The sequence below is a fragment of the Megalobrama amblycephala genome, linkage group LG6 (assembly GCF_018812025.1).
Source record: "Megalobrama amblycephala isolate DHTTF-2021 linkage group LG6, ASM1881202v1, whole genome shotgun sequence".
NCBI lineage: Eukaryota > Metazoa > Chordata > Actinopteri > Cypriniformes > Xenocyprididae > Megalobrama > Megalobrama amblycephala.
In genome coordinates this window covers 44,254,127-44,271,906 of record NC_063049.1, presented here as the reverse complement: position 1 = coordinate 44,271,906, position 17,780 = coordinate 44,254,127, and the positions used below count along the sequence as shown (strand labels likewise).

The 17,780-nt window shown below is 38.1% G+C and overlaps 1 protein-coding gene across 1 annotated transcript in view; it reads left to right on the top strand.

Annotated features, from left to right (window-relative positions):
- LOC125270830 overlaps positions 1 to 17,780 on the top strand; it is a 57,792-nt gene that overhangs the window by 34,100 nt on the left and 5,912 nt on the right. The window contains exons 2-3 of the mRNA XM_048194815.1: positions 15,992 to 16,306; positions 16,521 to 16,814. Coding sequence (XP_048050772.1) covers positions 15,992 to 16,306; positions 16,521 to 16,814 — 609 coding nt within the window. The remainder of the gene's footprint in view (positions 1 to 15,991; positions 16,307 to 16,520; positions 16,815 to 17,780) is intronic.

Genomic DNA, 17,780 nt, shown 5'->3' with positions numbered 1-17,780 from the left:
AGAGAAACAATCTTCCATGCTTTTGTGAACTGTAATAGATTAGAACCTTTGTTTTTGGTTTTAAAGAATATTTTTAGTAATTGTAATGAGACTTTTTCCATAGATTTATTTATTTTGGGTTTTAAATATGTGTTGGAAAAAAAGATCTGTTTGTCAGTTACTGAACTTTGTTTTGGGCCAAGCAAAATTAGCTATTTATTTAAGTAGAAAAAAGAAAGTTGATGAAAATGTGGATCAGAATATTGTTGTGCTGTTTTCAAACATGGTGAAGGCTAGAATATTGGTTGATTTTAATTATTATAAATTTATGGATGATCTTGTTACCTTTGAAGGTATTCGGTGTTGTAATGAAGCTTTGTGTTGTGTTTTTGAAGGAGATTTGTCTTTTATTCACTTTTAATAATATTGTAAATTAATTGTATTGCGATTCATTTTTTGTAATAAAGGATTGTTAAAATTCAAATTCAATTCTCTCTCTCTCTCTGTTTGGTGTTACAGATGAAATATCAGTGAAGGAGGGAGATTCAGTCACTCTAAACTCTGATCTTTCTGAAATGAAGGATGTTGAATGGATTATGTGGGTGTTTTGGACTGAAACCACTTCGATAGCTGAAATCAATGTAACAGCTGACAGAATCACTGTATATGATGATGTTCTTGATGGGAGATTCAGAGACAGACTGAAGCTGGACAATCAAACTGGATCTCTGACCATCACAAACATCACAACTGAACAAGCTGGAGATTATGTGCTGATAACGAGAGCAAAACCATCATTAAAAGCTTTCAGAGTTTCTGTCTCTGGTGAGTAGAGATCGTTTCTCCTGTCCTTCAGATATTCTTGATATTAGTGTTTATTGTCTGAGCTGATCTCAGTTTGATGTTTTTATTCCTCAGACTCTGTCCACTGTTGTGGTCCTACTGAAGCTGTGATCCGATTGGTCCTCTCTGCTCTGGTGGGCGTGGCTACTGTCGTTCTTGTGGTTTATGAAATCAGATCCAGAAGAGCTGAACAACATCAAGCACATATTCACACATCAGGTACTTCATTGATGATATCATTTCTCACAAACTAATTTTACATAATTTATGAGATTTACTTATTTGTGGCTTTATGTGTTCATCTTTTTCAGGAAGAATTGAAATCTAAAGCAGAACGCTGAACTTTAAAGTGTGTTTTTGTTCTTCTAGTGTTTTTTCATAATAAATACTGATGATTGTTTAATCTTGTGCTCTTTCTTTCAGTGATATATTTTTAAAAATGCAATTCAAAAGGCTTTGTTGTTTATATTTGCTTGTCTTTATCAATAAAGTTTTCTCACTCTGAGGTTCAAGAGTCTCTCCATGTTTTATTACATTTATTATGTTGAGCGCCCCCTGCAGGAATACTGACTCTATGTAAGTAATATGGTGCTCTAGCTGTGCTGCACTGTGATTTAAAGGGTTAGTTCACCTAAAAATGAAAATTCTGTCATTAATTACTCACCCTCATGTCGTTCCACACCTGTAAGACCTTTGTTCATCTTCAGAACACCAATTAAGATGTTTTTGATAAAATCTCATGTTTCAGTGAGGCCTCCATCACCAGCAAGACAATTAACACTTTCAGATGCCCAGAAAGGTACTAAAGACATATTTAAAACAGTTGACTACAGTGGTTCAACCTTAATGCTATGAAGCGACGAGAATACGTTTTGTGCACCAAAAAAATAAAATAACGAATTTATTCAACAATATCTAGTGATTGGCGATTTCAAAACACTGCTTCATGAAACCTCATAGCTTTACGAATCATTAGTTTCAAATCAGCGGTTCTGTAAGGATTGTGGTCGGGGTGATGGTATAATGAGTCTTTTTAACAACCGTGAACTTCACTAAATCTTTAGAATTTAGTTTCAATATTACTGTAGCTCCAATTTCAAATGATTATTACTTTTAGATCATGTTTCTAATTCATTTCTATAATTTATAATTAATTATAAGTATTGGTTATGTATTAATTTAGGCTGGCCACACACTTGGAGATTTTAAGCCCAATTTTGAGCTTATTCCATAAAGGTAATAAAGTTGTTTATTTCTAGGTAACAGTTTATAATGTTTTCATTAGTATGCACAATTTTTGCAGTCTTCTGTAACTGAATGACAGGCACTTCGTGTAACAGCAGAGCAACCTTCAGCTAACGTCTACAATGAGTTCAGCTCGTGAACTCAACTGACCCTTCGCCAGGAGTTTGATTGACAAGCGATCTAACCAATCATAACGCTGAATCCTTCATTTTGTCTGACAAAGCATTCAGGAGTTAGAAGATTAACCTCGGTGAAGTTGAACTTGAAAAATGTTGTGTATTTACGTCTTTCAGCATTTGAAACAACATTCCTTCTGATGTTCATTCATGTTTATTTGATGCTATAAATTAACTAGTAGGAAGATATGATCAGTTTACGAGCCATTTGAGCTGAGGCAGTACAGCAATCTCTCACGACACATTAAGAATAGTTTGAATTTCTTAACAAATTACACAACTTGAAAGCTGGGACTTTGTTTAATATCATAAGTAACCTGCTCTGTCTTGTCTGTTGATGTGTTGTCAGTGTCCTCTTTGCTCCACAATGTATTTTTCACTCTGTGTGGTGTGACAGCGCCATGGCTTGACGGACAGAGCAACAGTAACTAAGGGGGGCGGGTCTTTGCGTAGGGTCAATTAGACAGTAAACCAAACATCCCAGAAAACCTGAATGAGTTCAAGTAGATTAGCCTATGCCGATTTCATATAAAATGTGTCAAAACATATATCACAAATCCTGGAGTAAAGATGCGATTATGGCCTTGATTTGCTTTTAATTACTGGATGCTTTGTATAATGTGTGATGGAGTGAACATATATTGTGTGAGACAGTAATGAGATTTTGTCTTTGTACAAAAAGATGGCCCATGATCTTACCAACAACAGTTTGCTAGCAGTCGCTTAATATATGAAAATATGACACATAAGAAAGCTATTCTCAGATAAAAAAATGACATTTTTAGTCTTAAAGATTGACATTTTTACAACTTTAATGACATGAAATTTAATGACAATTTATTTAAAACTGTTTTTTATAACAACAAAAACAAAATATTACAGTGGCACCCCATCGGCAGGCTTGAGCAGAGACACATGAAAGGTGGGAGAGATGCGAAAATGATTAGGCAGAGCCAAACGGAATGAGACAGGAGTGATCTGAAGTGTGATTTGAAATGGACCTACGTATCTCGGACTTAACTTCTTGCAGGAGAGTTTGAGACGCAAGTTTCATGTTGACAGCCAAACCCATTGACCAAGGCGGTACTCAGGACCAGGACGATGGTGCCGATCAGCCTGTTCCCTCAGACGGCGGACGGCGTGCTGCAGGTGGGTATGGGCTCTGTTCCAGGGTCCTTCACTGTGATTCATCCAGTCATTAACAGCGGGCACATTGGTGGGCTCACCGGACCAGGGGAACAGAGGTGGTTGTAATCCCAGTACACATTGGAAGGGCGACAAAGTAGACCCCTCTAATTATAGGCCTATTAGCGTTTTACCTGTTATTTCAAAGATTGCAGAAAAATGGGTGGCCAAATCAATTATAGAACACCTCAATAGTGACGGTCCACCCTTACACCCAATGCAATCTGGCTTCTGATCTCGCCATTCAACTGAAACAGCTGTCTGTGTTATTGAAAAGGTTAAATTTTACCTGGATAGAAAGAGTTGTGTTGCTGCTGTTTTTATAGATTAAACGGGCATTTGACACAGTGAACCACCTTAAACTTCTTACCAGACTTTCCACATTTAACTTTACTGATCATACAGTTGTTACGGTGCTGTATGCAATAGAGATGAGGCATCAACGGAAATCCACAATAATGGGTATTTTAATGAAGAAACACTGAGCCGAAGCATAAACACACTATACAACATAAAGAACGGACAAGGAGTGAAGGGAGTGAGTCCAATATAAAGGGAGTGCTAACGAGGAAGTCCAGGTGATGATGATCGGTGATGATGGGGAGATGACGAGGGAAGTGAGTGCAGGTGTGGAGAACAGGAGGAACATGGGAAATGGAGTTCAGGAAGACAAGGGATCTGTCCCCACAGGCACTGGAGCTGGCTCTGTGGAGACTGGAGCGGCTGGCTCGGTGGCGGCGGCTGGAGCGGCAGGCTCGGCGGCGGCGGTTGGTGGCCAGGAGTAGACAGGACCGTTGAAGCGGTATGTGCAGGGTTCTGGGGTGAGGTGAACTGGCGAGGCCAGATAAGCTGCTGATGGGGCTGGACAAGGACAATTCTGGTTCTCTTGAATCTTGTTGACTTCAAAATTAGAACCATTTAAAAGGAGAATTAGATTTAGAGAATTGACTAAGGAGAAACTACAGGCCGGTTCGTTATAATGAATTACGTCCTTGTCCAGTCCCATCAGAAACACAGCATTAAGACTGGCATCAGGCCAGCTCACCAAATAAGAGACCTCCAAAAACTCCTCCACATACCTCTCCAACGGTCTGCCACTCTGCCGTAAACGGCATAGCCTTTCCTCCGTCTTGAGAGACTTCGGGGGTACAGGAATAAGGAAAATACCCATCCTTTGAATTGTGGAAGTCCAGCGGTTTTGGTCCGTTCTTCTGTTACGGTGCTGTATGCAATAGAGATGAGGCATCAACGGAAATCCACAATAATGGGTATTTTAATGAAGAAACACTGAGCTGACGCATAAACACACTATACAACATAAAGAATGGACAAGGAGTGTTCTTCTTCTTCTTCTTCTTTTGATTTTTATTGGCGGATGGCAAACCAACTTAAGGTGCATTTACCGCCACCTACTGGACTGGAGTGTGGGCAACAGCTTGACAAAAAGGAAGGACTTAAAACTAATGAGAAAAAAAACAAAAAAAAAACAAAACTAAATATTCATATCAAATTCTTTTACTTAACCCAGTACTTTCCAAATAACACATTAGAGGACTGAAAATTTTCCCAGACATTGTTTTCCCTAGAAGATTTTCTAATGTCATGTTTTGTTTTCCAACTTGTATTTCTAATTCCCTTCTTTCTTCTTCATATCTTTTACAATCCATTAAAATGTGTTTTACTGTCTCTTGTGAGTTGCAGTGATTGCAAAGACCAGTGGGGTGTTTTCCTATTCTATGTAATGTAAAATTTAGACCAGCATGACCTATTCTCAGATGTGTAACTATCTTTTCTTCTTTTGGATTCCTGCTCTGCCTAACACTTATACCTACTTGTTTTTGTATACTATACAGATGCCGTCCAGTGTCAGCTATGTCCCAATATTCTTGCCATATTTTGTTTACATGTCCCTTAATAATGGTTTTAATTTCTGCTCTACATAATGGTACTTGTACATCAACTATTTCATGTTTTATTGATCCTTTTGCCAGAGTATCTACAATCTCATTTCCTTCCACCCCTACATGAGCAGGAACCCAAAGGAAAAAGACATCCAGCCCTCTATCATACAGTATTAATAGCAAGTGATATATCTGATATATGATATCTTTCCTGCATGAAGTTTCCCCAGATTGAATACTAGAAAGGGCAGATAAGCTGTCAGAAGCTATGGCTACATTTTGCATCTGATTATTTCCTTCCAACCACTGTAATGCCAATAAAATTGCCAAAAGCTCTACCGTGTATACTGATAAATGATCTGCTGCTCTTTTTTTAACTGCTACTTCATAATGCGGAATGAAGAAAGCAGCCCCAGTACGGCCTGTCTCTGGCTGCTTTGATCCATCTGTAAATATGAATATTTTGTCTTGGTAGAGATCCATATATCTTTGAACTGTAATTCTCTGTGGTATTACTTTAGATTTTTTCTTTTAACATTTGTTGAAGGCTTATATCTACAAATGGCTTTCTGAAATTCCAAGGTGGTACTGTTGATATTGCCACAGTGGGGCTTACTTGGAGCTGGTTAAGGTTTGCATTTTGTGCTTTTGCATTTCCTATCCATCCAAAACTGTAATAATTAGTTTTATTATGTTCTGAACAGTCTTGTAAGATGGCCTTTGTGGGATGTACCTCACTATGCCCTTGCAAGTTAATCCAATATGCCAGCATGATTTTGACCCTCCTAATACGTAAAGGCATCTCTCCTGTCTCAACCTGTAATGCAGACACTGGTGATGTTTTAAATGCTCTAGAACAAATCCGAAGTGCCTGTGCCTGTTCCACATCAAGCTTTTTAAGGTTTGATTCTGATGCTGACATAAATGCTAGGCAACCATAATCTAGTGCTGTTCTTAAAAGAGCCTGATAGAGGTTTATGAGTGATGCCCTGCTTGCTCCCCAGTCTTGCCCTGATAAACACCTTAAAACATTATTGATCTTTTTACATTTATTCCTAAGCTTATCAATGTGTTGACACCAGTTCAGCTTCTCATCAAAGAACACTCCCAAGAATCTTACAACCTTAACCTGTTCAAGATCTTGCCCATATAGTTTTAGTGATACTGTTTTAGGTCGCTTAGAAAAACATATAACTTGTGTTTTTGAGATTGAAAGTTTAAATCCCCAATTATTTGTCCACTGTTCTACTTTCCCTATTGCATTTTGCATTTTCTTTCTTAAATATTCTATATTCCGACCTCTAACCCAGAGTGCCCCATCATCTGCATATATTGACTTACCTACATTTCCTTCAATCTGATCAAATATGCCATTAATCATAATATTAAAAAGTATTGGACTACATACACTGCCTTGTGGGATACCATTTTCCACTATATATCTATTTGAATATTCTACACCTACTTTAACTTCAATTGTTCTTTTATTCAAGAAATCTAATACCCAATTATACATCTTGCCATTTATTCCTAATTTATTAAGTTTAATAAGAAGTCCATCCTTCCATAGCATATCATATGCCTTTTCAATATCAAAAAATACAGCAATTATACTTTCTTTATTACTTTGAGCTTTCCTAATTTCTGATTCTAGGCATAATACGGAGTCCATTGTCCCCCTTCCCTTACGAAATCCAGATTGATGAGGTGAAAGAAGACCTTTACTTTCAATATAATAATCTAGTCTATTTGTTACCATCCTTTCCATAGTTTTCCCTAGTTGCGATGTTAATGCTATGGGTCTATAACTACTTGGATCTGATGGGTCTTTGCCAGGTTTAAGTATTGGGACTATAACTGCCTGTTTCCATATTAATGGGAGTTTACCTGCATTCCATACCATATAAAACAGTCTTAATATTATCTCAAGTGTGACATCTTCCATATGGCCTAACATCCTATAGCATATACCATCTTTTCCTGGAGTCGTTTGTCGCGTGCTTAATATAGCTCTTTTCAATTCAAATAGAGTAAATGGCTGATCCAGATCTTTTCCTGATACACTGCTTCTCTCAACTATCCCTGGATTTTGAGCAAGCGTCTGGTCTCTATACTGTAAAGCCGTCAAGGATAAATTTCCAGAACTGTGGATCTTCACAAAAGTTTTAACAAAAAGTTCTGCTTTTTCTGCATTACTAATTGCATTTTTATTGTTACTACATAACACTGGTATTTCCACATTACTTCTTATTCCACTCATTTTCCTAATTGTTCTCCATATATCTGATAGCTGAGTTTCTCTTCCAATTGTATTACAGAATTGTCTCCAATAATTACGTTTAGCTGATCTAATTGTTTTCCTAACTACTGCTTGTGCCCTTTTATAATTAATCAAAGTTTTTTTAGTGTATGATGGATTTTAAGCTGTTTAAACATTTTATTTCTCTTCTTTATTACTCTACTACAACTTTCATCCCACCATGGCACACATTTTTTCAGTTTACTTCCTGCCTTTTTAGGAATTGTTTCTTCAGCTGCTTCTATTATAGCTGAAACTACACTTTCATTCATTTCTTCCACTTTTGTTATATTTTTATTTAATAAATCTGCACACTTAACCTCACTCAGCATTTGAAATGATTGCCAATCAGCTTTATCCAACTTCCATCTTGGTGTTCTCACTTCATTATCCTGATATATCTCTACTCCAATCCTAGTTATTATTGGATAATGATCACTACCTATCGTTGACTGATTTAAAACCTCCCATGTGCTGATTCCAGCCATTTCAGCTGACATTATTGTCAAGTCAATAACACTTTCCGCGTTATGCAAGCTACTATACCTTGTTCCTTTTCCATCATTAATACATACTAGATTTTTATCATCTATAAATTCTTCTATTATTGATCCATTTACATCTGTATTCCTACTCCCCCATAGTGTACTGTGTGCATTAAAATCCCCACACCATACTATTTTCTCTTGTGTTATCCCGCATACTGCATTCAGAATTTCAACACTCAATTTATTACATGGATTATAAAAATTTACTATCATTATACTGTCTTTACCTGTCCATATTTTAACTACAACAGACTCATGTTCTTTCCCTTTACTAATCAAATTATAATTTGTCCCGTTTCTTACAAAGATTGCCACCCCTCCACCTTTTCCTGTTTCCCTATCATTTCTGATTGCAGAATATCCAGGTATCACAAAATCTAATATTGGTTTCAACCACGTCTCTTGTACACATATTACATGTGGTTTATCTGGTAAATCAAGAATAAACTTTTTGAACTCTTGCCCATTAGCTATAAGACTTCTAGCGTTCCATTGCAATATAACTAAAATCATGATGATCCACCAGCCCATGACTGAGAGTTAGGAATTCCTGCAGTTAACATTTCTTCCACCATTTCACAGCTGAGCCCTTTAACACCAAGATATTTTTCTGCCGCTTTAACTATTATTTTGATCTTTCCAGTTTTCCTTTCTGTCTGTGCTGAGCAATTTATCACCTCAACCATGAACAACACAAATTCATTCTTACTCATAATTAGCACGTCTTTCTTTGCCACAAACTTTTCACAGTTCCCGCAGGATCTATCTTTAGTTTCATTGTTTGCTGGTTTATAAACAATCTTTTCTCTAGACACTGTCTTTACTGCTTCCGCATATGTAATTCCTTGTAATGCCTTCACTCGCTGTACTTCCACTGCCCTTTTGCTGGCCTCGCAGCCACGATAAGCTGAGCTATGCTCTCCTCCACAATTGCAGCATTTGAGCTTTACTCCTTCCCCACACTTCCCATATTCATGTTCGCCTGCACATCTGCCACATCTCTGTTTGCCCTTACATATTGCTGCTACGTGACCATATTTTTGGCATTTAAAGCACCTCAGTGGTGGAGGAATATATGGCCTTACCTCATAGCTCATGTATCCTATGTACACCTTACCAGGAAGTTTTGCTTCATCAAACTTAATCATAACAGACAAGCTATTGCTTTTCTCCCCATTTCTGGTTATTGTAAGGCGTTTTACTTCCAGTACTTTTGCTCCTGTCATATTATCTTTCATTTCTTCTTCTGATACATCTGTAGGTATTCCTGTAATGACTCCTCGATTCACTTTTTTGTACTCAATCAATGAACACTGTACTCTCGTTTTATCAATTTTATTCATTTGCAAGGCTTTTTCTTTCTGCACTTTATTCCTACAAACAATCAACAGTGATCCATTTCTCAAGATCTTCGCATTTTTGACCTCACCCAGCAACTTGTTAATTGCTTTTGTTAATTTAACTGGATTCCACTCACCAAACGTCGCCCCTTCTTCAGATAATTTTACGATCACTTTATGTTCCTCTTCCCGCCTTGCTGTTACAATAACACTTTGCTCACTATCCGTTTCATCCATATTTGATGTTTCATTTCCCTTTTTTTTCCGTTTTCTCGACCGCACTACATTCCATACACTACTATCTCCCCCGCCATCTTCTTCAAATCCCATCTCACTTCCTGATCCGTCACTTCCTTCTGCCATCTCCTACCCAGTCACAATCCAGCCGTTGCCACCACCTTCACCAGCCTGGCCCAACCCGGACAAGGAGTGAAGGGAGTGAGTCCAATATAAAGGGAGTGCTAACGAGGAAGTCCAGGTGATGATGATCGGTGATGATGGGGAGATGACGAGGGAAGTGAGTGCAGGTGTGGAGAACAGGAGGAACATGGGAAATGGAGTTCAGGAAGACAAGGGATCTGTGACATCAGTTAAATGGATACAGTCTTACTTAACAGATGGAAAGCAGTGTGTAGTGTATGTGATAGTAAGTCACCATAAGATGGTGAGAAATAAGATTCTCTGGTCTGATGAGACCAAGATAGAACTTTTTGGCCTTAATTCTAAGCGGTATGTGTGGAGAAAACCAGGCACTGCTCATCACCTGTCCAATACAGTCCCAACAGTGAAGCATGGTGGTGGCAGCATCATGCTGTGGGGGTGTTTTTCAGCTGCAGGGACAGGACGACTGGTTGCAATTGAGGGAAAGATGAATGTGACCAAGTACAGGGATATCCTGGACGAAAACCTTCTCCAGAGTGCTCAGGACCTCAGACTGGGCCGAAGGTTTACCTTCCAACAAGACAATGACCCTAAGCACACAGTTAAAATAATGAAGGAGTGGCTTCACAACAACTCTGTGACTGTTCTTGAATGGCCCAGCCAGAGCCCTGACTTAAACCCAATTGAGCATCTCTGGAGAGACCTAAAAATGGCTGTCCACCAACGTTTACCATCCAACCTGACAGAACTGGAGAGGATCTGTAAGGAGGAATGGCAGAGGATCCCCAAATCCAGGTGTGAAAAACTTGTTGCATCTTTCCCAAAAAGACTCATGGCTGTATTAGATCAAAAAGGTGCTTCTACTAAATACTGAGCAAAGGGTCTGAATACTTAGGACCATGTGATATTTCAGTTTTTCTTTTTTAATAAATCTGCAAAAATGTCAACAATTCTGTGTTTTTCTGTCAATATGGGGTGCTGTGTGTACATTAATGAGGAAAAAAATGAACAAATGATTTTAGCAAATGGCTGCAATATAACAAAGAGGGAAAAATTTAAGGGGTCTGAATACTTTCCGTACCCACTGTACGTGCAGTCTACGTGGACCATCAACAGATAATCGCAGTCTACGGCCAATCAATTTTTGTTTTGGCTAACTTTTGACAAAATTGCCTTACAATGTCATTTACAAATGTTTGTGCGTAAATGCTTGTAATGTGATACTCTCTAAACATATAATACATTTCACCCAGTTTTGGTTAGTTGATCATACATGTGGTCTACATCATAATATAAAAGTATATGTTCTTGTATGACATAACAATAACTGCTGTCTTTGTTATGCATGGCCATAGTGATAGTGTGCTCATGCTTTTTTTTTTTTTTTTACACAGATGTGACAATGAAAATTTCCAAACAACTATTCCAAAGAGATCCCAAGAGATACAATAAACACATGGGGGGTGTTGACCTGTCTGATCAGCTGATACAGTACAACACAACACAGCACAAAACCATGAAGTGGTACAGAAACTTTTCTGCACTTCTTGGCATTGCTTCCATCAACTCTTTCATTTTGCACAAAGAGCTATTGTACTGATGATTGTCCGTATGATTACAGTTTGCGCGTTGTGTTGCTGAATAGATACTCAGCTGCTCATATGCGGCGATGCATGCTGCAGTGGCGCTGTCATATCTGGCTATATCATGTTATTTAACCTATAACAGGCGCTCACACGTTTATTTTTTCAATTTACATATATTGTCACGATCATTACTGGGAGTGCCCTTGTCTACCACCAGAGGGTACTCCAACCCTGACTGTTTACATCCTGGACTTTGGTTTTCACCCCACGAACTACATTACCCATAACTCACCTCCTGGACTCATTATCCTTGTTTCATTGCACCCAGCTGTTTTGTGTTTGTTCAATTAGTGTCTGTCTATTTATACCTGGTTTGTCTCTGCTTTTGTCATGGTGTCTTCATTCATGTTTCCCGAGTCTCTGTTTTGGTTTGCTTTGTGTTTTGTTTGGACTGTCTCCCTGGATTTTTGAATATTGACTGGTTCATGGATTACGTTTCTGGATTTCCCCAATAAATACCTGCAATTGGACCTATCCTGTTTGTCTTCGTGTGTGCCGTGACATATATGGTTTCAACAACCAGATGCATTTAGACCTGTTCAGTTTTGACTGGAATGCCTCCCAGACCACCTCCTGAAGTGGATTGAGCGTTCGGATTTATATCCGTTTCGAATGCGTTTTGGAGGGCATTTAGACCAGGGGTCTAATTTATAAAACTTTGGTAGATTTCATCCTAAAAGTGTACGTACGCGCAAAAGCTAGATTCTGCGTACGCACAAAAAAATTCAGATTTATAAAACCATGCGTACGCCAGAACCTGCGCACAAATCCCTTTATAAATCCCAGTCAGCGGAAGATTGTGCATACGTGCATCTCCACCCTGTCTCCTCCCCGAAATCACCATATATGGAGCTTACAACGGCTAGTTTTACTATGCATAACCTCATCTGCATATCATTTCCATACACGTTCCCATCCACGTGACAACATGGTTAACACCGTCAAAGGTACAAGACATTGGAAAATATTAGATATGGACTATAAATACCATTTGTGCAATACACTACAGTGATAAAAATCATCCAATATCCTCTTTATGCTTTAGAATAAATATATCAAAATATCCATAAAAACAAAATTGTATAAAATATTTAAGATAAAGGTTTAAGAATAGAGTTGATTCATTCATTTCCACTGGCCAAATAGTATTTTAATAGTTTTAAACAATTCGAATCAAATTTATGCAGTTTTACTGATAAGGTGAACATATCTTTTAGGATGTGTATAGGCTATTTTTAGTGGAAACAGATAGGCCTACTTATTTATTGCAGTGTAAATATACAATTGTCTGACTCGGCGCATCACTGAAAAAGGAAACATGCAAATCTTACCGTTTTCCTCAAATTATATCCTTCAAATACAGTGGTAATTGTTTGAAGATCCGTCACACGACATCAACACCTCCTGCAGCTGCGGTTATACAGTAAGATATTATCATTGGAACTATTCAAACTGGACAACGGACTGTTCGACCACCGAATCCAGCAGTGTCTTCCATAATATCCAAGTTAAGTGTGCATCACTGATCATCGTTCTCGCTAAAATATTTTGTCATAAATGTGCATCTGCAGTTTAGTTTAAAGAGTAATTATTGTGCTCCCAGCGCTCCTCGCTGTCATTAAAACAGTGATCGAAAGTAGTATATCTAAATTCATATAATTTTTGTTTAACTTCTTTGTAATGACTGCGTAATGTAATTTCAGTGCTTGTTGGCAATAGTAAAAGTGTAATATTAATGTAAATGTGTATCAAATGAAAATGTGATTTCCACACGAGTTTAAAACATTCTTTTATTTATTTAAACTCTTATTGTGAACATACACTGTATTTATGATTATGACTCATGACAAGCATTTAAAGTGGTTTTCCTTCATCTGCCGTCAGTCCCTCAGCTCACCATCGGTGTCACCAAACTGCTCTGTCTCCAAAATGTTTGTACATATGGCTCAAAGTTTGCTTAAAGGTGCGCACATTCTCCCGTCAAGTTTGTTTTTTATAGATCACAACCTTTGCGTGGGAACTGGCATACGGACGTTTCCAGCCCCGTTTTGTGCGTACACACGCTTTATAAATGAGACCCCTGGTCTCTATCCGATAGCTATCCGATCAGTGAAAACACATGAAGTGACCAGGTGTAAACAGGCCCTAAATGTGCCCTCATTTATTCTAAATGTGTTTAATTTATATTATTAACTATATTCTGAATAAACTACCAGGGGAAAAAAAAAACTACTTTGTACTTTGATTAATTTTCACTCACATAGCCTTCCTACCTAAAAGGGCTCATTATGCGGGTCATTATGCGGGTCTTTGTCTTCTCAGGTGTGAATCACAGCATTATTCATGAAGATTCTCACTCTCAAAAAGTGTCTTACAAAAATTAAATCATAATATTGTTTTATATGAACGACTAGGCAGGATACTTTTTACATAATTTTGAACCAAAAACTCTAGTCTACAACCTCCAATACCCAGAAGTCTTGTGAACACGTATTTATTATTTGTTTTGTGGCCGTATTTCAGTGGCTTAAGTTTTTGTTTTTTCAATAACCACTCATAAACATTATTTTCTCAAAAATGCAAACACGTACATCTATTTTTCTCACATATTATTGTAGCAGAGTTTGTGCTGAATACAGCAAAATTACTTGCTGGCCAATAGTATGTTATAAGTAGCTGAAATAAGCACAAATGTCAGGGCATTTCAAAACATCTCAAGGACCCCAGAATCACTCAGACCGCTGGGGGTTAAAGTTGTCCAAATGAAGTCTTCAGCAATGCATATTACTAATGAAGGGGGAAAAAATTCTGTATTTGCGGTAGGAAATTTACAAAATATCTTCATGGAACATGATTTAAATTATTTAAAATCCTTTACTTAAAATTTTTGGCATAAACGAAAAATCGATCATTTTGACCCATACAATGTATTGTTGGCTATAGCTAAAAAAAATACCTGTGCGACTTAATGACTGGTTTTGTGGTCCAAGGTCACAAATGACCTGAAGACAGTTACAGGAGAGAGAGCAGAGCCAAACACTCATGACAGGATCTCATGACAAGATGAAACTGTTGCTCCATCTTGATGAAGCAACATCAAGATGACACACCAAGAAAAAAGCTGACAAGAAGAAACTGTTGCTTCCTCTTGTTAAGATATTTTTATCATGTTATGGGTCAGTTTATTTCTGTTGAAAATAATGTCATTGATCTACTGGAAGTTGAGGCCCACCTGACCTCAAAGTGACAAAGTTCAGAGGTTGAATTAATGAGCTAAAAAAGTGCTAGATGGTCACATACATTAATTAACACTTAAAGATGTGCAGTTATTTGGAGTTTCACTTAATTTTACTGGTGAAGTCAAGTCAAGTTGAGCTTTATTGTCATTCCGCTACATGTGGTGACATACAGTGGAACGAAATGTTGTGCCTCACAGGACCACGGTGCTACATAAACACAGACAACAGTATAAACCTATAAACAACTAACCTATGAGAGAGTCCGATTATACATATACTATATATAAATACATTAAAATATACAAATGCTTTCACATAAATACTGTACATGCGCAAAGAGAAACATTGTAAGTTAAGCAGCTCGCTGGGGAACAGTGCAAAATGTTTGTCTGTTTGTTTGTTTGTTTGTTTTTGTGTGTGTATGAGCATGTAAACAAACATATGTAATAGAGTATTTTGTACGATTTATGTACACAACAGTGTGTGTAAAAAGTGTCTAGTGCACAGAGGAGAGTGTGTTACTACAGGTGGTTTGTACAGGCCCACTAACCTGTGTGGAGCACTCTCAGAATTGCACAAAAAGTTTCAGACAGATTTGTTTTTCTCGTGTGATGTGGTAAGGTTGGGGAGTGTTTAGGGGGAGGTGCCTACAGAGCAGCTTCACATCAGCACATTTGTCATTTTATTACTGAAGCAGTTTTGAAGAGTTTCTCTTTTCATATTTGTGGACTGAAACTGCTGAAGATGTTTTGGACTGTTTTGTTCTGTTTGTGTTTCTGGCATCTGGATGGTGAGTTTTAAACATGTTTTAATGGATAAAGTTGCTTCTGTTCTGGTACCATGTGATAAATGACTGGTTAAATTAGTCAGAAAAGAATAATATCCACTGATATTCTCATAATTGAACTGTGATTTTACTGTCAGATCAAGTTTGAATTCAGATAGAAATTATTAGGGATTGATTAAATAAAATAATATAAATATGAACCTCAGATACTCAACCACATTAGTTTTAGTGTGACGTTAAACATTAAAGTAAAAGTGTCTTTTTAATTAGTTATTGTTCTATATGAGTTTATTTCTCTTTTAATGTATCTGCAGAATATTATTCACTTCACATTTAAATGATTAAAAGTGTTTTAGTGAATCTTCATCAAATCAACATCAAGTAGTTTTAAAGCTTTAATCTGTAAAAACTCTGTTCTTCAGGTGCGTTTGGTGATGAAGAGGAGTATGTGTCAGTGAAGGAGGAAGATTCAGTCACTCTAAACTCTGAACTTACTGAAATGAAGGATGATGATGTGATTCAGTGGAGGTTTGGAAACACTTTAATAGCTGAAATCAATGTAACGGCCGACAGATTCACTGTATATGATGATGTTCTTGATGGGAGATTCAGAGACAGACTGAAGCTGGACAATCAAACTGGATCTCTGACCATCACAGACATCACAACTGAACATGCTGGAGAATATGAACTACAGATCAACAGTGTGGAAAAGAGTTTCAGTCTCTTTGTCTTTGGTGAGTTTAATATTTGTTTCACCTGTTTTATTTTTTATCACCAGTTAAAATTTTAATCCATAGACATATTTGCTTCTTTTGTTCTGTTCTGTTGTTTTATAAGAATATGTTTCAGACTGTTTACTTTCATAAAAATCATGAAGTTACTTATAAATATTAATCTGTGACGCACCCTGTTTTTTTTTTTTTTTTTTTTTGTTTTTTGGTGATACAGTTGAAATATCAGTGAAGGAGGGAGATTCAGTCACTCTAAACTCTGATCTTACTGAAATAAAGGATGGTGATGTGATTCAGTGGAGGTTTGGAAACACTTTAATAGCTGAAATCAATGTAACGGCTGACAGATTCACTGTATATGATGATGTTCTTGATGGGAGATTCAGAGACAGACTGAAGCTGGACAATCAAACTGGATCTCTGACCATCACAGACATCACAACTGAACATGCTGGAGAATATGAACTACAGATCAACAGTGTGGAAAAGAGTTTCAGTCTCTTTGTCTTTGGTGAGTTTAATATTTGTTTCACCTGTTTTATTTTTTATCACCAGTAAATATTTAATCCATACATAATTTTGCTTCTTTTGTTCTGTTCTTTTGTTTTATAAGAATGTGTTTCAGACTGTTTACTTTCATAAAAACGTACTCGGTTACTAACGTAACCTCGGTTCCCTGAGATACGGAACGAGTACTGTGTATGGGGAAAGTCTCCCTTTTTCCCCGTCACTGAAGCCTTTTTCAATAACGCAGTGTAACTGCATCGTCATTGGTTCACTCATGAGAAGTTGTTGAACCAATGACAGCGCGGCATAGCTGCGCGGCCTATGGCGAGAAAGCGCGCAAATTTTCCCGCCGAAAGGGGCGGGGTTTAGTGCTATATAAGCGGGCGTTTCGCCATAGGAAACCAGGCCATATCGACTGAAGCGACGACCCTGAAGCCGCAGCCTCGTGGCACGGCAAGTAACGCAGTACTCGTTCCGTATCTCAGGGAACCGAGGTTACGTTAGTAACCGAGACCGGAGACCCTTTGGTGCGGCCGCCAAAGCAAACAAAGAGCTGATCTGATAGCCGGAAAGGCTGTGATCGCTCTACATAAGTTCTCAATGCCCTAACAGGGCAGAGCAACTCCAGCTCTTGCTCATCTGATGAGACAGGGAGCGCAGAGAGGGAGATAACTTGTGCTCTGAACGGAGTCGAGAGCACCTTGGGGACGTAGCCAAGCCTGGGTTTCAATACGACTTTAGAGTCGTTGGCCCCAAATTCAAGGCAAGCAGGGCTCACAGAGAGGGCCTGCAGATCGCCGACACGCTTCACCGATGCTAAAGCCAGTAGCAGAGCGTTCTTGAGCGTCAGGGGCTTGAGGTTAGCTGAGCACAGCGGCTCAAAGGGATGTCCTTTGAGAGCTCTGAGGACCAAAGAAAGGTCCCAGGTGGGAACAGTGAGGGGGCGAGGAGGATTCAATCGCCTAGCACC